The 22,940-nt window shown below is 43.2% G+C and overlaps 1 protein-coding gene across 7 annotated transcripts in view; it reads left to right on the top strand.

Annotated features, from left to right (window-relative positions):
• The window catches only part of UNK (unk zinc finger), a 44,801-nt gene that overhangs the window by 6,780 nt on the left and 15,081 nt on the right, over window positions 1-22,940 (top strand). For 3 of the 7 annotated variants that reach the window (XM_040081795.2, XM_040081793.2, XM_040081791.2), the window contains exons 2-10: window positions 11,395-11,604; window positions 13,028-13,204; window positions 13,643-13,773; window positions 13,888-14,023; window positions 16,101-16,218; window positions 17,161-17,245; window positions 19,044-19,186; window positions 20,444-20,491; window positions 21,362-21,562. In XM_040081795.2, coding sequence (XP_039937729.1) covers window positions 11,395-11,604; window positions 13,028-13,204; window positions 13,643-13,773; window positions 13,888-14,023; window positions 16,101-16,218; window positions 17,161-17,245; window positions 19,044-19,186; window positions 20,444-20,491; window positions 21,362-21,562 — 1,249 coding nt within the window. The remainder of the gene's footprint in view (window positions 1-11,394; window positions 11,605-13,027; window positions 13,205-13,642; window positions 13,774-13,887; window positions 14,024-16,100; window positions 16,219-17,160; window positions 17,246-19,043; window positions 19,187-20,443; window positions 20,492-21,361; window positions 21,563-22,940) is intronic. The other 4 variants (XM_040081792.2, XM_040081797.2, XM_040081794.2 and 1 more) reach the window with 4 other exon arrangements.

Here is a 22,940-nt window from a genome sequence, read left to right as displayed (position 1 = left end):
AGAGAGAGTTTATCTTTTATATCAGGGCATCAAAAATACAGGGCCTCTGCAGAAGGGTGCATAGAGAGATGCTAAAGGCTTGTTCCTTCCCAAACTCCTCCTAGTGATGACAGCCAATTTAGATGCTTGTGATGATTTTCTCAGCAATCTCTTGTCTTGTGTATTTTGATCAGTGCTTGATGCAGTTAATACCAGCTTGACATTTGAAATATCAGTTGGAATGAATGTTCCCTTGAAATGAAAACCAACAATTCCTTCTCTTCTTAGCTCTGGTGCAGGCTGCCCTGTGACTCACAGACCAATACCCTGCTGTAGTGTTCATTCAGGTTTCAGAGGTGATTGTTGCAACTAGGAGAGTTCTAGGTTTTACTTGAAAGAAATAAATTAAGTGATTTTAAGCACCAAAGTGCAGTGATGGCAATAAAAGAGCCACATCACTGAGACATTTAATTGAATGAAGTTGTCAGAACAGTAGTAGAGAAGAAACTTGCACTGAATTTGTGGTCAAACGAGAAAAATCTCATACCATCTCTTACTATCTGTTGGTCAAAATGGTAAATCCATTTCAGCAGAGCATATGCTGCCTTCTTAAGACTGATGGCACTGTAAAGTGCAGCTAAGAAATTAAGGTGGGATGGTTTTTTATCATTGTATGCCAGAAATTTGTTTTGATTAATATGCAGTCATGGCCATATGAAGAGGGAATTAGTTTTTTGAAACTCTTCTGCGTGAACTTGGAACCAGAACTTGAGGGATGGAACTCAATCTCTAAGGTCTCTTCCAAATCAGGAAATCATGACTCTACGAATATCTGCAAAAAAATGAATTAAAGTCAGTATTAATTGTTATCCTTTGTCTTCAGCATGTCACCACAGCTCAAAAAGAAGCTGTCAGTCCACACCCAGTGTGCTCAGAGGTGATTTTTTTTTTCTTCTCTAAAGTTTTCAATAGACTGAGTTTCCATTGATGGCACTTGACTGTTACTGTCATAGCAGAAATACAAAGAGCAGATGCCTGAGGACAACTGTGCAGCTTTACAGCAACAACAACAAAAAATTGTTTGCACATTTAAAATATCATGAGAGTGCCACCAGATTTATCAGTGATTGATTGGTCAAAGTGGGAAATGAGAAGCTGTGGCATAGCCTGGGGTTTGCATGCTTTCCCCTTGGAATAGAGCTGGTGTCAACATGCAGTGGAGCTTCTTTGGACACCAGAGCATGCAGGACTTTTATTTAGAGGTGTGCCTGCCGTGTGGAGTGTTTAAAGAGTCCACTGGGCCACAGCAGGCACAGATGAAGTCTGATTTGAGTGCTGAGCGGAAAAGAAAATCGATTGAATGGTTGACATTGATTCTTCAAAATCAGCCAGCAAGGGTTGGCTTTTATCTTTGTGCTGGCACATGTGTTATGGATGCAGGTTTATGCTTGTTAGATAATCACCGTGTTTTGTTTCAAACTCACAGCAGAAAATGTCTGTTCGCAAATGAGAGCCTTTCTAAAGAGGCTGCTGCAAATCTCGGTGTTTAACCTGAGAAGAAGCAGATACCATTTCATTTCCAATGTAAATTGGGGTGGGTGAGAGCGCTGTAGAGCTGTCATGTCATGTGGAGCTTTGGTTGTCTGGTTTTGGTCCTGTGTAAATACAGCCCTTCAAAGAGCTCATGTTCTATCTTAAAACTCTTGTGAGTGTGGGGCTGCAGCTGATCCATGAGCTCTCTGTTAAATCACGAGGGTCTTGGTGTGGCCAAGAGAGGAAAGGCTACTGTGCTCTGTTCCCAAAGCACCTCTTGTGAGACAAGATGTTGAGGCTTAGCTGGCTAAAAATGCTCCTAACAATCTGCAGCTGAAAGCCTGAGCTGTGGAATGGCTTGTATGGAAATAATATTTTTCTGAATTGGCCATTATGAATTCTTGCATGTGGGATGTTTTGTTTTAGGGAACTAGCAGAGTGAGTAACACAAGTTTTCAAACAGCCCAGCCCTGTTCCCAGCCTTCCCTGGTGTTTCTACAGTTGTAAGCCCTGGGTAGGCTTTGTTAGTGCTTGAATCAGTGGCGAGATAAGTACAGTGTGGAAAAAACACTTTTGCTGGAAACTGCAACTTTAGTTTTTACAGCACAGGACATCAGGGTGTTATTCTGACTTTAATTTGTTCTGCCAAACCTGGTGGGTGTTAACCCCACTTGGGCTCTCCCTTTCTGAGGCTACAAACACTAACACTGGGATAAAGAGGCATTATCTATCCCATCCATAAGAGATGGGATAAGTTAATTAATAAGTTTATATAAGAGAGAAAATTTACCTGAATAAATGACCATAATAGATAAGTCTGGGGATGGATGTTTCTGTGAAGTAATTAGTAGTAAAATATTTAACTGCTCATATTTAAGCATCTGTTGATTTATTGTGCTGACAACTGAAGCAGGTACAGACCTTCAGCAGTGTGCAGCTGTCTGGGTGCAGTGAGCTCCTGTGTTTTCCCTGCAACAGGCTCAACCCACGTTACTGAAAAATAATTGTTTCCATATGATCCTGTTTTCATAGACTCAGCACTTACACAGGTGCCGTAGGGAAGGATTAATGACAACTAAATGGTTTGTGGAGCAAAAACCAGCCCAGAGAAGGATGAGGGTTGTTTCAATTGGGGTGACCCATGTTTGAAAACAGGAAAATGTGCTTTAGGCACAGTTTACATAAACTAACAGTGTCAAATTGCAAATATGTCATTTAAACTTGGAAAAATGGGCTGTGTGTTTAAAACATTGCATGAACTGCCTAAATATTGAGTTAATTTTGAGGTCATGTGTAATACATATTCATTGCCAAGTGATTTGAGAAAAAAAAGGATAACTAACTCCAGGAAATGTAAATGTAAGTTCAAGGCTTTATGCAGAATTCTGGATCTTGGTGAATGGCTTTTAAGGAAATGCCTCTGAAATGTAGTGCCATTAAGTGTTTGCCTTTGCCAGTGCTTGGGTTGTTTTAATTAAAAAGGTGAAAGCTCTGTGTAAACAAACACTTGTATTTGAAATGGATTTTATTGGTGTGACTTGGCGATATACATTTCACGGTCTGCTGACGCAACAAGTGCTTGCTTTTTAAAGACAGCACGCCGCCAAAAAATGACTGAAATTGCTTTATTTGTTGAGTTTTGAGTGACACAACTCAAGGGGTGCCAAGCAAAGGGATGCACAGCTCCCAGGAAGCCTGAGCAAGCACTTCTTCCCTGGCACCAACAGACAGGAAGACAGTTGTGACTTGTGGAGCTCATGTCTTGGCTCCTCACAAATGTGATAAATGTGCATTTTATCAAGCGAACTTCGGGTTGAAAGCCTTGATTTTTGTTCTTCATCAGGACAGTGTTGGTGAGCTTCTTAGCTGCAGCACGGCATTCCTCTCCAGACAAAGCCATTTTTGCTATAACTGTGGAAATCGAACAACGTTTTGCCTGAAGCTGGTGCAAATCTGTCTTCCCATGATGGGCCAGCACCACACAGTAGTGCTGCTCTGTTTTCCCTTAGTTTTTCAGTGTAGACAAGGCACAACTGTTTGTCTGACTTTTTCCTTCTAATTGAAAAACGTCCTGATGGTTTCTGATAGTTGCCAGCGTGTTATTTTTAGCCTAAACTTTTGCAGTCACTCAATTATCTATGAAGTATTGCTAGTACAGAATTCATTCGTCACGGCTGAAATGAATTCCCTGTGTTCTTGTCCAGACCGTGATCTCCTTTGAAATTCTGCAGTGGAGCTCCAGTAGGGATCAGATTACTGTTGAATATGCCTATGTGCATTTTGGTGTGTTATCCTCAGTTTCCTGTAATCTTGCAGTTTGCATTTCACCTTCTGCAGTGTGATCTGCATTTCCATTTATTTGGAAGCATCCGGCTCGACTTTGCTGTTTAAGTTGTTCAGATGCCTACAAAATGGAAGAGTTGAGTGCTGCCTACCTATTTCTACAACAAAAACTGGGGGAGCAATGGGTTATGGATGTGAGAGTTGTCATTTTGACCACCGAGGTACACAATGAGTTACATGAAGTCTTAAAACAAAAAACCTCCACAACCAACCCAACCCAACCCAACTCCATGCATCTGTAATAAGTCTCTCCAACTCTCACTTTCTTTATTTGCCCTTAGACTGACATTGTTGTCAAGCTCTAATGGAGGAGGGGAAATCTAACAGCTTTAAAATCACACGATGCTGTCTGCTGTGTGACCTTTTTCCAGTTGATGGTTCAATTTATTTAGGTGATAAAGAAAACACTGAGGCATGTGAAGTCTATCTTCTTGACAGATCTGAGCTTACTGAAACTTTTTCCTCATCCTTTTCTCCTTCCCCACATTCACAGTCAGCCTTTTGCTTTTATAAAGTGATCCATATATTTTTCTTTGAGATTTAAATGCTTTCTAATCTTTTCAAGGTTTACAGGACAGCACCTGGCTGCTGAGGGTATGAAAAGGCAGATGGACTGATGGTTGTGAAGATGTCCTGAGAGAGATGTTTGCCTTTTGTGCTGGGTGGTGCATGGTGTATGCAGAAATCTTGGTGTGTGAAGTGTGAGAGCTTGGCCAGGTCTATGACATTTGTTATTTTTCTAAATACAGTTAAATGTGGTAAAAGGGGAAATATCCAATATTGGTGAGCCACAGTAGCTGACAGACCTCACCTAGTGGGTAAGCATGCCTGCCCATGGTAAGAGGTTGGAAACAGATGATCTTTAAGGTCCCTTTCAACTCAAACCATGCCTTGACACAGATTTCTGGTAGAACTTGATGAGAATTTTTTCCCAATATTTTGATTAGAACTTTGAAGATTGCTACTAGAAGTGTTTGTTATCGTTTCATATTCAACAGTGATTCATGTAAGGCTCTGTTTCAATATTAAATGACAATATTAAATATTAAATCTGCCAGTCAGTAAAAAATATTTATTGAAAAATACTTGTCTTCTGCTCTTACTAGAAGAACACTAAACATTGCAGAGTTGTAAACCAGGCTGCTGGTGGTCTGCAGCTGCTGGTTCAGGGATTTGCTCGACTTGTGCCACCTCTAGGAACAAGGAACTACAATTCCCATGAAGTCAGATTGTTTCACATCTTTCCTCCCGAATTCCAAGAAATCTTGGGAGTTGAATGTTCTCTTCCATGCCAGGAAGCTTTGCATTGGAATGCCAGCATTTCCCAAGACATTGTGTGGGTACTGGTATCAAACTCTCCAAATTATTTTGGAAAAATCCTGTTCTTTAACTCTCTGTTTTTATCTCACTTATTCTGAAATGTGTCCCTTGCCCCAAGAGCAAAAACTCCTGAGCAATGTCAGAGGTGCATGTCATGGGTTTTCTCTGTCAGTAGTATGTTAAATGAAAGGTGCATTAGTAGGATTTTTATTGAGTGTCCTGTTGGAATAAGTAGATTCTGTCATGCACCACTGACTCATTTCAATTGGAATACCACAGTTCAGTAAAAGAAAATAATTGAGTCATGGGTTTCTTACTTGAAGTGTGTCTGATATCATCTTTTGCAATAAAATTTTATGAGGGTGAAATGAATTTCGAGAGCTGATTTAATATGGACAGCTCTTTTCCTCCTGTGTTAGGGTGGCTCTCTGAGCTTAAGAAGAAAATAGCAGTTTTGAAAATATTCCCAAAAGATAAGCATTATTGAATTAGAAATACCAATATCTATAGTGAGATATTTTCTTCTGGGTTTTGCAATGCTGTCTACTGAGCAGACAATCTGTTGGATAAGCACACCCTAGTTTGCTTCAGATAATTTTATCTGTTAGCTCAAACCTCTAATTTAAATTTTTAAGTGAAGCTGGTGAGTTATATATGTGTGTGTGTATATTTTTATATATATATATATATATATATATAGGCACACACATATGTATATACCTGTTTGGTTTTTTTTTTTTTAACATCTCCTAATCTGAATTAGGAAAACTTTCTCCATCCTGCTGTCTGGACAGATCAGTGCCACTCAGAGTTCCAGAGGAGGAAAGCTAATGAGCAGCTGAGAGCGGTGACCTCTCAGTCAGACTGCATTTTTCAGGGAGGATGTGAACTGGGACCACCTGAGACTTTACAGAGAGGTCCATGGCCTCACGCAGTCCTGTCTGAAACAGCAGGACATGACTGATATAAAAATGCCCACCAATGTCCCCAGCATTCCCATGTACTTTTGTGCCAGGGAAATGGCATTTTTGCCAGTGTAATGCTTTGAGAGAAGGCACACATGACTGAAATAAATGGTAATGGCAGAAGAGCATTTTTTCCTGATATCTGAAATCTTATCAGGAACGTGAGACTTGGTTTGAAGAAAAAACCAGAACAAAACAGAAAAAAACCCCTCTAAATCAAAACCCAAGACAAAACACACAACCTAAAAGTTAACTTCTTGTTAGATTTACCTCTGGGGGCTCTTTTGAACTAGTAATTTCTAATATTAATGGTAATAACAAAGCGAAATGCCCACACCAGGCTGGACTTTACAGAAACAACCCAGGCCTGGGCTGCTTCTCTGGGTTGGTTTGCTGTGACCCAGGAGCAGCTGGGGGAAGGAGCCCCAGTGACAGTGGCCATGCCCTGAGTGAGGACCTGGTGTAAAAGCTGCTTGTAGTTTACACTGTTGTGACACCAGACAAGCAGTGCTGCTACAACCTCTCAGCACAGGGGTGTAAACCCACCCCCACCCGTGTGTGGAACGTAGATGGTGGTGGTGTTAGATCTCACTACTGCCATACGTTTGCAGACCGTGTCCTAGTCTGGATTAGCCAGACTATAATGGTTATATTATTTAATGGTTTTCTCTCTGGTGTCATTCTGCTGCCAAAGGTTCAGGTCCTGTTTGTGAGCCTCTCTTTGGGCCCAAGAGGAATTTTGGCAGAAAAGGGGTTGGCCTGGAAGAGCAAGAAAGGCTGCAAGGGAAAAGGAACTCATCTTGGGACCTGCATGAAGATCTCAAACAGTGAGATCTTTGCTGTTGGAAGCAAAGCGGAGCCTGGCTTTGCATCACAGAAGCCACAAGAGTTTTGAGGAGCTGGTTTTAATCTTTTCATTTCCTTGCTCTTTGGTATTGTTTCTCTCCCCATCTTTCTGATCCCTCTGTTACAAAGCATAGACTGTCTTGGCATCAGTGTGCATCTTCCTGTGATTTCTGGGAGCTTTGGGTTAATGCTTTTATGAGGAATTTGGAGCTCAGCTGTGCATTACTAGCACATTTTCCTGGATTGAGCTCACTCCACTGCATGTGTGACTTGGGTCAGGGTTGACAGGAAGCTGCAGCCCTGGAAGCAGGATGGATACAGGAATCCTCTCGTACCAAGCTGCTTGAGCACACCAGTGTGAACCAGAAAAGCTGCAGAAAAACAAGAGATCTCTGCACTAGGAGGCGAGGAGGGGACCAGGACCCGGCTGCGATTGTGGAGGATAAAAAAGAAACTTCTGGGTTAAAAATTCTTCTTGGATTCTCGCTTTGGTTTTTTTCCTCCTTCTTTCTAGGTTTGAATTTTTTTTTTGCTTCCCCCGCTGCACTCATCTTTTTCCCTGCAGCTCCCAGAGCAGGTTCCTGCTCCATTCCTCCAGGGCAGAGGGGAAACTCCTGCAATTCCAAGCTGCAGAGGTAAACACTTGCTACCCTGCCCTGGAGACTTGAGCTGCTACTGGCAATTAAAGACAGTGGGCAGCTCCCCACTAGTGTAAATAATTGCAGAATAATTACTGCCCCATCCCTCATCCCAGAGGAAGAGGAATTTCAGCAAAGTAGCATTGAGGTTTTTCTAATGCTTTGCTGCTCCTGTTGGACTCTGGGAGTTCCTAAAACTACTCCAAGAACCTCTCCTCTTGTCTTCCTAGGGAAAAAAAAAAATCCTTTCATTTCCAGCAGTGTCCATCCTGTTTGACAGCAAGTTCAGCTCAGCCTGGGGACTTTGATCTGCATTGTTCTGGCCAGTTTTGTCCTGTTTGTTTAGAATTGCATTAATCTTTGTTTACTAGGGCTCATAAATGATAACATTTCCTCCAGGAATCTGGGTGTTGCTGTTGATGTTAATGTTGTATCAGAAGACAGTGCTATGTGCTTTTCACTTTTTAAAAATTACATGGATATGAAGATACAACATACATATATATATAATTTTTTTTTTTAAACAAAAGAAATATGGAAGTAGCTCCAGTACAAAATAGGGGTAATAATTCTTCTGCCCCTCAAGTGAGGGCTGTAGAGTTTCCTGAGAGGAGTTGAGAAATGCAAGTTATCGTTGCTGGATTTCCTCTTCCTGTACAGACACAGCATTTGGCTGACATGCTGTGAAATGTGTACCAATCATCAACGTGTTTTCAGCTTCGAGGGTCGTTCCGAAATTCCTTTTTTTCAGCTGTTCTGGAACAAAAAATTCCAGAGACCATTGACACCAGAAGGATCTGTCATGACAGTGTTCTCTGTGTTTTGTTTAGAGCCTTTGCAAAGAGGCTCCTGAAATATTAATGGCTTTCTGCTTTGTGAGACATCACATTGCGGTGGTGCAGGCTCTGTATCCTCTCTGTGTTCCCAAAACACACGTGTTTTAGAGGCCTTTTATATATTTTAATACAAAGTGGGTGGTTGAGTGGTCTGCGTTCTCCCAGAGGAGCCAAAACTCACTTTATGGATCAAGGAAATAAAGGGCTGTAAGGCAATTTACCATTCAGGCTGTTGTGGAGGAGGGTGATTTAAAACGTTGTAGTGGCTTGGAAAAAAGGAAAACCCAGAGCAGTGATTGAAAGGCTTGAAATGATTGAGTTAATGTGGCGACTCTCCTTCCCTCAGTTGGGTCTGTTGCAGAGGTGACTGTGCATGGTTAATGTCTGTGGAGCTCAGCAGTACCAGTTTGCAGGACTTGCTTTGAAATTAAGAGTGAGACATCATTTATTTAATAGAGACCATAAAAGAACGACTTTCTGATGAAGCAAGTTAGGTGTTAAACACTTTTCAGGTGAGCCATTTACTTAGGTAATTATCTCTTGTTAACATTACAATAAAGTTTCTCCAGGGAGTTTAGCCAATCATGAAATGCAATTAATTTTCAAATACTCTTCAGCAACAATTGAGACACTAGAGACCAAAATCCCTAATCAGTGTGTACGTTTTTAAACTTCCCTGCTGAAGGGAAGCAGCTTCAGCTCAGCTGATTGGGGTGTTGTTAAACTCTCAGATTTTTAAGTGTTTCATTTGGGCCTATCACAAGTGTAGAGTGCTGGGCTCGATGCCCAGGTTGTGTAAACCTGCTTTCTCCCCTTAGTTCCCAGAGAACTGAGGCGGTTCAGTTCTTCAGTTCTTCCACTTAAGCCCAGCACTGGATGAGGATGGAGAAGTTAAAATGCTCTTGGTTTCTGTCTGGGATTCAGATTGCTGTGCGATGCCGGATGGAGCTCACAGCCAGTGTTGCCATTTGTCCATGTGTCAAATGGGACTAACACAAATCTCGTGTCTCTGAGGTGTTTGTGGAGATGTGTAAGTGGAAACGACTGGTTGGTGACTGTATTGTTTGTGGACAGCATTGTCCTGCTTAATGTTACTTAATTCACTTGCTAACCAAAATGTTGTTACAGTCACTTTCCTTCCAAGTCTTCCTATAGTGCTGATAAAATAAAATCTGTGGAATTCCACCTTCTACAACTACTTGGTCAACTCAGAAAGCTTTTCATGAATGGATGAATTTGCCCCAGCTTCCAGTTTCCAGATGAACTGCTGGTGTGGCTGCAGTAGGGATCTCCGTTTGAACCGAGACGGATTTTTAAACAGGAAAAGGAGCAAAGCGATGTTTAGCCCTCACCTACACCAAGCAGACCTGGTTCTGCAGCTGGCTCTGGTTTTTCTGCTGTTAAGCCTTGGGCCCCAGTGCAAATACAATCCCAGCCACTCTGGATTGCAGGGAACAGATGGGCTTGGGTAGAGAAGGGCTTACAGCCGGCTGCAGAGGCTTCCAGCCCCGGGCATTCACAGATCCCAGGCAGTGCAACCTGCAAATCTCACTTATTTAGAGGTTGAAGAAGAGGGAGAGCTTTTATCCTTTCATGCTTACAAAATCCAATGTAGGAAAGCTCTTGCCATTGATACTGTCTCTTCATAGCAAACAAATAAAACCATTTCGGTTGAATCTGTGCATTTTCCTGAGGCTTTCTTCTCAGCCTCAGGAAAAGGGTAAAGAGGAAAGGAGGCTTTATTTACAGATGTTGCTTTCAGAATGAGCCTAGCACTGTGATATTACCTGTAAATATGTCTTTGGGCATCAGACATCTTTCCATTTATTTACAAGCAGGAGATAAAGACTGTCTGACATGGGAATGAATTCCTCCACTCCTTTTTTTTTTTGCCTCAGAGTACATATGCAGTTCAAAATGAGTCCAAATCTACTGTTATGTCACCCTGTTGCTTAGAGCAGAATACTCTTTTTTTCTTTTTTGACCTACAAATCTTGGTCCTTGCTGTTTACACTGACCTCTAAACATAAGAGATGAGAATGCTCTGGGTTTTCTGCCTTGTTCCTGGATGTGTCTCTGAGACCGAACCTGCTGGGTTTCGGGTCTCAGCTCCTGGAGGTGTTTGGATGTTCCCTGTAAATACAGGGCAGCCCGTGGGTTTCAGCAGCGCGGATTTTGTAAGCACCTACACACAGATCGCAGTCAGATCATTATGTTGATCTAAACCATTTTGTAATCCTCTACAATCTGGTTTTAGAGACTGTTATTAGTGTCACAAATAAAAGCTTGTGACTTCTTTAGTTCTCGGGATAAAAGAAGCCATGTACTTTCAGGGAATTACATAGTAAAATTAAAACAACATAAACATGGGGGAGTTTGAGGATAGTTATCCCACTTTTTGAGACTGAGCCCTGAATTCATATGATGGCAAGAGAGAAATTGGTTAATTTTTATTTCATAATTGACCATGTACTGACAAAGCAGAGCTAAACCAGGAGGACAAGGCATGACAGAGTCTTTCAAAAATCTCTCTTTCTCAGTAACTTGAAGCTTTAAATGTGGCTCAAAGAAGTGTATTCTGTTTGGGGGTTGTTTGTTTGTTTTTGTTTTTGTTTTTTTTTTAACTGAACCCTTTTTGCCCAGATAGGTCACAGATTTAGAAAGGTACTTATGAGTTCTATTTTCTCACAAGCTGTTTCCTAAGCTCATGAAAAGCCTCTTCAAAACGATCCCGACAGAAAGTGATTTCAGCTCTCGTTACGTTCCTGTGTGTAATGGATATCTTGCCATTACAAACACCGGCAGCTCCCAGCCTCCATCCCGGGAGGAGAAGCAGGGAGGGTGTGGGAAGGACAGCAGCCATCTCTGGCACGGGCACGGCTCGGGGCTCTGCGGGTGCCCAGCATCCCGCGGCTGACGTCCCGCTTCCCGCAGGTACCTGAAGGAGTTCCGCACGGAGCAGTGCCCGCTCTTCGTGCAGCACAAGTGCACTCAGCACCGGCCCTACACCTGCTTCCACTGGCACTTTGTCAACCAGCGCCGGCGCAGGTCCATCCGCCGCCGCGACGGGACCTTCAACTACAGCCCTGACATTTACTGCACCAAGTATGACGAGACCACGGGAATCTGCCCGGAAGGAGATGAGTGAGTAGAGGCTGCACCCTGCTTTTCAGGCATTAGGCTTTTGGGATCAGGCCAGGTGATGATTCCAGCCAGTTCTTGCAGAGATGAGGCAAGTCAGCAGTAAAGCAGCTTTGTCACGTACGTAACGTGAGACCAGATGTAAAATCTGGAATAGCAGCCTGTGTGCTCCAGGCCTGCTGCAGAGACAATACCGAGGGTGACTTAGAGGGAATTCAGCTCTTGGGAACTCATTGTCTCACGAGCTTCAGCATCTTCAGCAAAGCTGAGGTGGGAAAACCAGCTCAGTGTGACAAATGAGTTCAGAAACAACTCTGTTCTCTAAGTCCCCGACTCTCAGCTCTTGCTCACTAGCAGGGCAACTTAGTTTTTCACAGACTGAAGAAAGAGGAGGAACCTTGTCCTTCAGTCTGCCCCCTGAGTTGTCTGTCCCAGCTTTTAAACTCATATCAGTTTATTTTGTCTTTCTGAACTTTTAAGAAGCCAGTAGAGAACCGAGAGGTACCCAGAATAAGGCAACATGAGGAAGAGTTTGGGTTTTTTGGATGTTCTTCCTCCCCATGACTGCAGTAAGTTTGACTGGGACAAAACCACAAATCTTTCTTCTGTGTGTGCGGCAGATCCAGCAATTAAGGGGTTAACCCAGTAATAGAACTTTAGCCATGTGACAGAAATGGGATAAATAGTGTAGCCAAACTGTGGTCAAACATGGAGAGTGTTTTATAGAGAGATGATGTAAAAAGATGGAATTTCAGTTCCCTTTTGGGGTGCCAATATAAACATACAAAAATGCTGTTTATTGGCAAAACGTTTTTTTTTTAAATTATTTTTCATCTTGATTAAGTAACATTTTTGTGACTACAACAGAATGGAGGCTTCAGTTTCAATACTTTCTTCCTTGCTAGAGGAGATCTGGAAAGAACTGGAAATGGGATGTTTGTGGGCTTTGGCTTCTAGATCACTGGTTGATACATGGCCCAAACTCAGTGAAAGCTGTTGTTATCTAGGAACTTTTGCTCATTTGTACTTTGCCCATCTCATCTTGTCTTCTGTTTTATTTCTCAATGTAGATTGTTTTTCTGCCTAAAAGGGGAAACAAAGCAAGTTAAAATGGTATTTTTGTAATTGTCCTTCCTTGTCCTGCATCCTTGCTCTTTTGATCCCTGGCAGCCACTCATCCAGAATAATAAGATGCTGCTGGATTAATAATCAAGTTTTCTTTTAGGGAGGGAAACTCTTACATTCTTTGTAATGATAGGTTTGGGGGTTCTCTGAAATGTTGGAAGGCACAGCATAAAAGATGAGGCAGAGTTAGCAAAGGTGGTGTCAACTGCAGCATCTTCTCTCAGCAAAGTGTCTTCTGATGGTTGAATCCTTCACCTGTGTGACTAAACCTTGTCTGTTGCTCCCCTCCTTCCTTCCTCAGGTGTCCCTTCTTGCACAGAACTACTGGAGACACAGAGAGGAGGTATCACTTGCGCTACTACAAAACTGGAATCTGCATCCATGAGACAGACTCCAAGGGAAACTGCACCAAGAACGGAGTCCACTGCGCCTTTGCTCATGGGCCCCATGACCTGCGCTCGCCCGTGTATGACATCAGGTCAGTAGGGCTCGGGGCTCCTGGGAGAAGGGTAATTTCTGAACCCAAATGAAAAAAGAGATGGTGGAAAAGGTAATTTCTGTACCCAAGTGAAAAGTGAGATGATTGAAGGACAGTACTGCTTCAGCCTGAAAGTGGTGGCGAGATATCCCTTCCGAATAAGGCAAATGTAAAAAACCTCCAGGGAGGATCAAAAAAATGGGGGAAGGGATCACACTTTGGAATCTGATGGAGGGGGTCAAAACAGTGCATCTGGAATTCCCAGGGAATGAAGACTTATTTTTATTGCAGTTGCTGTTCAGCTAAAAATGTTTTGACAAAACGTGCATGGCTGAAATGCTCCCACTTAGCAAATGCTCCAGTATGTCAGTTTTTATACACATTTATCTGACTCTTCCTCTGCTCGGTCTGTTTGTTCATTTAACTCTGTCCCTGAAGAGAGCTTCAGGCGATGGAAGCTTTACAGAATGGTCAGACAACATCTGAAGGAGGCATCGAGGGTCAGTCTGCAGTTGCTGCCAGCCATGCCATGATAGAGAAAATACTCAGTGAGGAGCCAAGATGGCAAGGTGAGTGTCACTGAGGGTTTGTGGGGCTGGGGAGTGCCTGCTCCTGTCCAAAACTTTTCTGTAGTAAATATGCCTTGTGCTCATCTCTCTTGACTCATGGGGGTTTTTTTGCAGATACAACGTATGTGTTGGGAAATTACAAGACAGAGCAGTGTAAGAAACCCCCCCGGCTCTGTCGCCAGGGCTATGCCTGTCCCTACTACCACAATAGCAAAGACAGAAGACGAAGTCCAAGAAAACATAAATACAGGTACTGTGGTCCTGGGTATTGTACTTCCCAGCTGAGTGGTGCAGTATATTGGAAATCTGTGGTGCAGGAGGCAGGATTTTGACCACTAGATAGTTGTTTTTAGTGTATCTCCAAGCCATGTACTGAGAGGTGTGGTCTGTTACTTCTTCGTAGCAGAAGGATAACAAACTAAACAAGAAATTTTCCTGCATATAGTAACTAGTACTCTAATAAATGAATTGTTAAATCATGTTACAACTCTGATTGTATAGCAAAGAAAACCTATGTGTGGCCTTCCCTTGCCACATAAACCTCTGCTTTAGAAAGCAGCGCGGGGAAGAGAAAACAAAAGAAAGTTTTAATCCCCCATCTAGAAACAAACACACAGCAATGTGTTCATGGTAAAGGATTCAGAATCATCAGGCTGCTTGTTGTGTATGCCTGGTGATGGGGATCATGAGGAGGGGCTGTAGCAGGACATGCATTCTTAACCAGCTGCTGAAGTCTGCTTTTGAGGCACCCGGGTGTTGTGTCACCCTGCTGTCGGTAGATTTTTCAGTGTGCTGTATCTCCCTGAACGCATTTCATCCAAATTATAGGCCCTCATTTCCTCCAACACAACAGAGCTTTTGTTGTGGTCTCAGTGGGGCTTTTCCTTAGTTCCTTTTTGAAAAACATAGGAGCAGACTAGAAAGCCAGCAGAGAAAATACCGAGGATGTTCTCGCTTCTCCTTCCCACCCCCAGCATTCACAGAAATTTTTCAATTGGCACTGAAATGCCATATTTAAAAAAAAATTAAACAGACAGCAATCAAAGGAATGTTAATCTCAGTGCTTTAAGGAGAAACAGAATCACTAGGGCAGTCTTCAGGCAGCAGCTATGTGCTTTTTGCCCCTCTCTGGGCCCTTTGGGAAGGGAAGAGGTGAAAGCTTCTCTGCTGCTTTCTACTCTCTCCTGTGTTTTCCCCACCCCAGCTGATGTGGCTGTGCTGGTGCTGCTATCTGCTTCCCTCTGCTGTTGTTTGAGGGAATGGTTAAGAGCATAAAGAGCAGGGGAAGTAGGTCACAGCAAAAATTCAGATCTGGGAAGAGGAACTGTTCCTGTCTGGGAGAAAGAACACGGTCTTGCCTTTTCCCCAGTGACCTGACTCAGTCTCTTTTCCACATGGCCACACTATAAACCTGGAAACATACTGCTGTAAGGGTATTATGTGTTTTAGGATTAGCCAATTAACTTCTTAGCTTTCTATGAAGGTGCAGTTCCAAAACAGAAACCAGACCCAGCATCTCTGACACTAATCACATCAGCTGCTAATATTGTTATGCTGGTTCAATTTGTATTTCATTTCAAATGGAGAATTAAGCCATGTTTTTTTATTAGGAAATTGGAGGAAGGGGAGAAGATGCAGTAGCAGCTGGGTGGGGGCTGGGGAAGCAGCAGCCAAGCAGATTGTGCAGCTGAGGGTGGGCAGGCAAACCTGCCCCCAGCTGGGGAACTGTAACATCATGGAATGGTCTGGGTTGGAAGGGACCTTAAAGCTCACCTTGTTCCACCCCCTGCCATGGGCAGGGACACCTTCCACTATCCCAGATGGCTCCAAACCCTGTCCAGCCTGGCTTTGAACAGTTCCAGGGATCATGGGGCAGCCATGGGCTTCTCTGGGCTACCTGTCAGGGCCTTATCACCCTCACAGGGAAGAATTTCTCCCTTGTATTTAATCTAAACCTGTTCACTTTCCATTTAAAGACATTCCCTCTCGTCCTGACACTCCAGTCCAAAGTCCCTCTGCAGCTCTCCTGGAGCCCCTTTAGGCACTGGAAGGGGCTCTGAAATCTCCCTGAAGCCTTTTCCAAGCTGAGCACCCCCAGCGCTCCCAGCCTGGCTCCTGAGCAGAGGGACCCTCAGAGCACCTTTTTGGCTCTCTCTGGACTTGCTCCAGCAGGTCCACGTCCTTCTGATGTTGAGGGACCCAGAGCTGGATGCAGTCCTCCAGGAGTGGATCAGAGGGAGAGAATCACCTCCCTCCACCTGCCCAAAGTAATCAAAGCTCAGAGCACGTCTGTGAGTCTGATGCCTTCTGCTATTTAATTTCCACAGATCTTCGCCATGTCCCAGTGTGAAACACGGGGACGAGTGGGGAGATCCCAGTAAGTGTGAAAATGGAGACTCCTGCCAGTACTGCCACACTCGCACAGAGCAGCAATTTCATCCAGAGGTACAGTAACCTCCTCACTCTGCTCTGCTGGAAAAGCAAAACCATTCCAGTCTTACAAAGTAAATTGCTGTGCCTGGTGGGAGAGGGTGTGGGCTGCTTGTAGTGTGGTCCTGGGATACAGAGAAGCTGCATGTTGGGAGTAATCTGCTATTCAGCTGCTGGACAGAATAGACTGTACGGGAGGAGGTAAGAAAAGCGGGGGAAAACTCAAGTATAGGAGCAGTCTCAGGTATGGGTGTCCTTAGGAAAGCACAATGTGGGTCTGCATGTGAGCGAACAGCATCTGTTTCCCTGGCTAAGAGTTTGTGGTTCGTGTTGGTAGCACTAAGCACCACCAAGCTCTTAGCTGTGAGCATGCCCAGAGCATTCCAATATCCTTACAGAAAGTGTAATTAAGACCTTTTCGTAGTCTGCTTCATGTTACAGCGTTGAAAAGCTTTGTGGGGCCCGTATCTGCACAGTAACCATTGTCACCGCCTGTCAAACTGGGGGGAAAGGGAATAATCCATTTGCTACAGTCCTTGTCAATGGTTTGTTATTTTCCTTGCAAACACGTGGCTGCAACTTTCTGTGCTGTCATCTGTCAGCTGTTTCCTACTTTTTTTGCCATTTGTAATGTCCATGGAGCTTCCAGTGAGTCTGAGGGACTTCATGGCAGATGGTGACCTTTGGGTGAGCTGGTGTGTGGTGGGTTGGTCTCTGGGTGAGCTCTAGCTGTCATGGGCATATTTTGGTGTTTCCAGAACTATGGTGGGTTTTCTTTTCTTTGAAGCAAAGCACTGAAATGGTCACCCTGAGCTCTGCTGGCCTTTGCACCTCTTATCTGTGTCCATACCTTGCTGCCGAATCTCTTCATAGTACTTCTGTACCTGGTGGCCACTGTTATTTTCTGTTCATTTCTGTTTGGTGTTTTTGTTTTGTTTTTATTTTTCCCATCCTTAGATCTACAAATCCACCAAATGCAACGATATGCAGCAGTCTGGCAGCTGTCCCCGAGGACCCTTCTGTGCCTTTGCACACGTAGAACGTACGTGCATTACTTCTCTCATCTTTCCTGGATGTTTGAGCTGTTGAAAGCTTCTTACCAAGAGAGTTTAAATGTAGAGCTGCAAAACCAGAGCTTCTGTGAAGGGTTAAACTTTGATTTCTTTAAAACTGTGCTGGTGTAGGAAGTGTTGGCAGAGCTGGAGGCAGTAGGTGGCCTGTAGGGCTCAGCCTTTAGCTCTCACTGCACTGTCTGTTGAAGGATTTCCCTCTGTTCCCTCTCACCTGCTGAGTTCTCTGGTGCCAGTTCAGGAGGATGGAAGTGGAGAAAGCTGCTTCTCTTCTGTACAAGAATGAACTGTACCTGGCTAAGTTGCCAAGTGTCCTGTCTTGAAAAGCTGAAGATAAAATTGCTGATTGTAGATAATTTATTAATCCAGTAAAAAAAGAATGCTATTTTACTCTTTATGAAGTTTTACTTAGAATTTAAGTCTAAGTCAGGTTGGAGAAGAAAAATATGCAGCTGGGGTTTTTTACTACTTTATCTCAAATCCTCTTTTCTCAATAGCTCCCTGACTTATAGGGCATTATTTCAATCCTCACTTTAATCAACTATAAACTAGTGATGCAGTTTTGGTTGTGGAAGTTCTACATGCAGGTGGTCCTAACATTCATAAATAATGGTTCATGTCCTAGGGCTCTTCCTCAGTTGCTGCTCTGCAATCTCACTGCTGAACTTGCAACAATTAGAGCAAGTTACTCACTAGATTTGTTCTGATATGGACTCCCTACATGGCCTCGAGAAAATCTCTTTGTTATTTGATTATCCTTTGTAAATGAGGGAATTAGTAATTGCTGCCTTTGACAAGGAATGGGGAGAGTAAATTCCCTACAGGTTATGCAATTCCTTTTATAGGAAGCCTTGTTGACAAGCAGTAATTATAGCTGGAGCTGTGGGCTGTAATGGCCCAAAACACAGCAGTGCCGCTACACAGTGGGATCCAGCAAGCTTTAGGAAATGAAATCTTTATAAAGAAACAGTGTTTAGCAAACTTCCTTGGGTATAACATGGTATTTTTGTTTATGGATGCCTTATTCCTAATGAGATTGTTACACTTGATATTATATTACTTAAAGTAACATTCTGGCACTTTGGTCATTCCAACTTGGTTATTTCTTGTGAGGTCTTACGGATTTGTATCTTTTAGTCCTTCCTACACGGTCAACAAGGACAGGCTTAATGCAATTAAAAGACCAGGAGTCCATTTATTATATCTGCTCTTAGCCTGAGTTTTACTGATTAATAGCAAGAAAGCAGCATTTTGAGGATATTGAAATATAGACATAGTGTCACTTCTGTAGTTTTTGTGAAGATGCTGAGTGTTAGATATAGTTCCTACAAACCTACAGCATCTCTACCTTCCAAATCAGAGCCACTTTTTTTTGGTAATGATTTGTACTGAGCACAGATGGAAACTTTAACTCCCTCAGCTAATTATAATGCGCCCATCAACTTTGTGCCGAGCAAAGAGGGAAACTCTGCTTAGTTCAAGAGAGCTGAACGAATAACACACAATTCATCCAGGGAAGGTAATTTTGGAGCAGCATTAATGAGCTAAAGAGCAGCACAGTGTGTATGTGATGACAGTAAAAACGTGAAGAATATTAGATAAGCAAATAAGCCAAAGAAGGTTTCTCATTCCTTCCATATTTCTCTAAGTAGGTGCTTGTGGAGTATTTTTTCTCTCAGGAACTTCTGGGTATTCTTGTTCCTAAATGTCTCGTGCTCTGTGGCGATTGCCCAGCTTTGAGTGGTGTTCCCTGTGCTTTGTCTCCCGCAGAGCCCGCGCTCAGTGAAGATTTACAGCAATCCTCGGCCGTGTCCAGCCCCACCCAGACAGCGCCCGTGATGTATATGCCCTCAGCAGCTGGGGACTCTGTTCCAGTCAGTCCTTCCAGTCCACATGCCCCAGACCTTAGCAATGTATGTAGCCCTGTGAAGAAGCCTTGTCCATATTGTGCAAATCTCTGTTTCTCTGAGTCACTGTTCTTTCTCCCAAGAAAAGTGTCCAAAAGCCCGGAGGATGAGATTTTTCTGCTAGCTGTCAGCTCCACGCTTTTTAGAGGGATTGGGGTTTTTTTTGGAACATACATTCAGTAGCTTTACTATTGTCCTCTCACCTATAAAAATTCTAGGCCTTCCTTTCTGTGCAGGGTTTGTTGATGTACTTTCAGGAAGGTGGAATACATCCGCACATGAAGTCCAACTCCTTCCTGTCTGGAGGTACATATTGGGCTTAGCTTCCAAGACCTATAATTAAAGGCTGTGAGGCAACAGCCTCTAAAGTACATAACTACAATTGAGTTTGTTTACATATGTAATCTCAGAGCCTTAGCCTGTGCATATTGTGTGTTGCGTTATAGGATATCCTTAGTTCCCTCCCTCTTGTACTTCTGGACATAGCTAAACTCTGGGATATGTTTCAGTAATGCCTTGAATTGTTGGTAGTTAGTTACAAGAAAGGAGATGTCTAAGTGCTGAACAGATATTCAGAGTCAGGCTAGAAACCCATGGAATGCTAGACTACATTTTTACTTAGCTTTTTTTTTTTTTTTATAAGTCTTTCCTGTTTGTACTGCACTTGATAAGGTGTGTAACCTTTTCAAATGGTTGGCTGAGATTTTGAGAAGGTACAATGACATGAATTTAACTCACTTGAAACTGAGCAGACTGAGGTGAACACATCTAGGACCTCTGCGTAATTTTATTCCCTCTCTTTGAAAGGAGAAGCTGTGTTTGAGCCGACCTAGCAGTTCATAGTTGTCCTGAAATTGGATTGCAGGTAGAATTCTAATCAGATCTTGAAAAGTCTGGACATAATATTATCTCTTAATAAATAACACTGGAAAGCAATAAAACCCAAACCCCCTCCATCTTAGGAGAGTATTGTTTAAATTCTCTGAAAACTGCAGGGCAGTTGAAGATATCTCCTACTTTTAGGCTGTTGAGGCCTTGTCTGTCTCAAGCTCTTAGTCTTTTAAACAGTCTTTCCTAATCCTTGGATATGTGCCAAATGGCAACACATGTCTGTCTATGACTTCATCACAGGGCATCTGCATGTAGCTTGCAAACAAATATGGCTTTGCTGGTGATCATTTTACATGATGAATTAATCAGAGAAAAAGGTCCCTGTAGCAGCCAGCCTCACGTGGCCTGTTCTGTTTTGTATTTGTACTGTAGGTGTGGAATAAATCAGGAACTCTGCCAACTAGCCCCACCTCCACCACAGTGAGTAGTTATCTTTGCGACTGTAGGGAAGCGTGGACAGCAGAATGTCTGTATGAAAATAAAATAAAAACATTGTAGGCTGCTCCTTTTTTTTTTTTTTTTTTCCCCTAATGCCAGCCCAGACTGTGCCACATTTGAACCTGTGATGTCTGAAGCACAGTCGTGCTTGTCATTGGAGGCAAATAATTTCTTGTCCCAGAGAAATGGAATATTTGTGTTCATCCAGGTGGACACATTCTCTAAAACTCAACTTCCTTTGCTGCTGTCTGTGGCTTCATCTACAGTGCAAAACTAGCCTTGTTGCATGTGATTGTGATCCCTGGTATTAGTCCAAAGAGTGGAAGTGTTAGAAATCATTGTTTTTTTGGTTTTTTTTTAATGCAGCTGCTGACACCTGATTTCTGTCTGCATTAAAACTTTCCAACTGGAAAGCAAAAAAATACAGTATTACATGCAGCTCATATATGCCTGATTGTTGTGACTGCCACAGCACCTTTCCAGGTTCCACACCACTACCCAGAGTCAGACAGGACCCACTGTAGTGTAAGGAAAGAGTTGAGTGTTATGGTCGTGTTGGGAACCTGATCAGTCACCTCCGAGAAAGAATGAATGTCACTAGAGCTGTAGGTTAGATTTTACCAGACTGCACTCCAGAGTAACAACAATAAAACCATCACTGTGGGACTCTGTAAATTCAGTGGAGCTTTCTCCTGTTTTTTTTAATGAGCGTTTATTGGAAGCTTGTATGGTTGTGTTGGCTGTCAGTGTAATCGATCTACAGTGACGTGATTGAGCACTTCCATGGATGCCTCTCTTTGAGCAGTTCCTGCTGTCTGGCTGTACTTTCCTGACACTTGTTCCCTCTCTTAGATTCTTTGTAGGAACAGCAGTCTTGGAAGCCCATCTAATATATGTGGGTCTCCTCCCGGTGCCATTGGGAAGCCCCACAGCTTGGAGACCATTGGTTTTCCTCCAGACTCAGTCACAGCAGCCGGCAGCTACAAGAAAGCACCGGGGTTTGAGCGAGAAGATCAGGTGGGGGCCGAGTATTTGAAGAGTTTCAAATGCCAGGTTAGTGGGAATGTTGGCTGGAAGAGTTGGGGGGATGAGAAAGAATGAGAAATTGCCCAGTCTGCCTTGAATGGGGTTTTGTTTCTGATGGAACAAAAGTGGGAAAGCACTATTCTCATAGGAGCAGTTTCTGGATCTCTGCTCTTACTTTCACCTCCCTTCCAGCCTCTTTCATCTCACATCTGGTCTTGTCTCCCTTGCTGCCATCGCATACCCAGTTTGTAGAGGTCGAGCTGCTGCTTGTTTTCCTAACCCCTCTCAACTTCTGTCTTGTGTTGACCCTGGGTAGCTTCCCACATCACTTCTTGTTCTTTCTTTTTCCATGTTTAGGTCCTTGCCAAGAGTTGCTTTCTTTTGCTGTATTGTCTCATGGAAACTCATCCTTACTTCTGTCTTCTCACTCCAAACTCTTACCTTGATCTCCGTGACTTGGTTTGTCCTCTGTTCACCATTCCTCTGGTGTATTAAAGATGTCATCTTAGTTGTCTCTTGCTTCTGTGGCTGTATCATTCTGATCCTTGACTCTCTCCTTTGGCTTCCTCATTCTTCTTTGAAGAACCCTCTGAATATTACCCAACCCACATCTCTTAATGACATTCCCTCTTATCCCTTTTGGATATCCCAGTCTTGCCTTCCTGCTTTCTCAGTCTTCTTCCTGGTGTCATGCCTTATTCATGCTGCTCCCTAAGCCTGGAACAGTCTCTTCCAGTTCTTTTTGCTGCACATGAGCTTTTCCACAGTCAGCTTCTTGCTGTGAATTTCCTTTCTTGATGCTACTCTGCACCACGCCTTCCAACCTGAGCCCAACCTAGAGCATGGGGTTTTATTTCAGTTTTTATTTCTTATTGGGTTTGTAATTTTATCTTGATTTAAGGGGAAGGGAATAGCTGCTTGTATGAGGAGGCACCTGCAAAAGTATCTCCTACAAGTTTTTTTGGACAAGAATATAAAAAGGAACAAGAATACCAGGTCTGTGTTGCCTGAGAGCAGAGAGGACAAGAAGTGCTGCTTTCAGCCTGACCATGTTTTAACTTTGGTCTGTGACATTAAAGAAGCCAGTCTTAATGAGCCTGTACTGCTCTGAGAAAACTGTGGAAATATCCTGTCCAGACAAGGTCTTGCATAAAGTAGTTGAATTTAGAAGCAGACTCCATGGGTTTTATTTATTTTTATGGCTTTGGGAAAATATGGCCAAGCTTTGCAGTAGGGCCAGTCTTGAGCACTGCTTAGTCTCATTAAATTGATGCAGTGACAAATCCAGATTAAGCTATATGCATGTGTGCTCTCTTATCAATGCTCCCTTTGTCTGGCTCAAGGGGGATGTGCCTTAGGAAACTGCAAATTGATGCAACACGTCTTTGGGGGTAAAGAGCAGAGC

The sequence above is a fragment of the Hirundo rustica genome, chromosome 18, assembly GCF_015227805.2.
Source record: "Hirundo rustica isolate bHirRus1 chromosome 18, bHirRus1.pri.v3, whole genome shotgun sequence".
Taxonomy (NCBI): domain Eukaryota; kingdom Metazoa; phylum Chordata; class Aves; order Passeriformes; family Hirundinidae; genus Hirundo; species Hirundo rustica.
The sequence above is the reverse complement of the archived record's forward strand: the minus strand, read 5'-3'. Positions and strand labels throughout refer to the sequence as shown.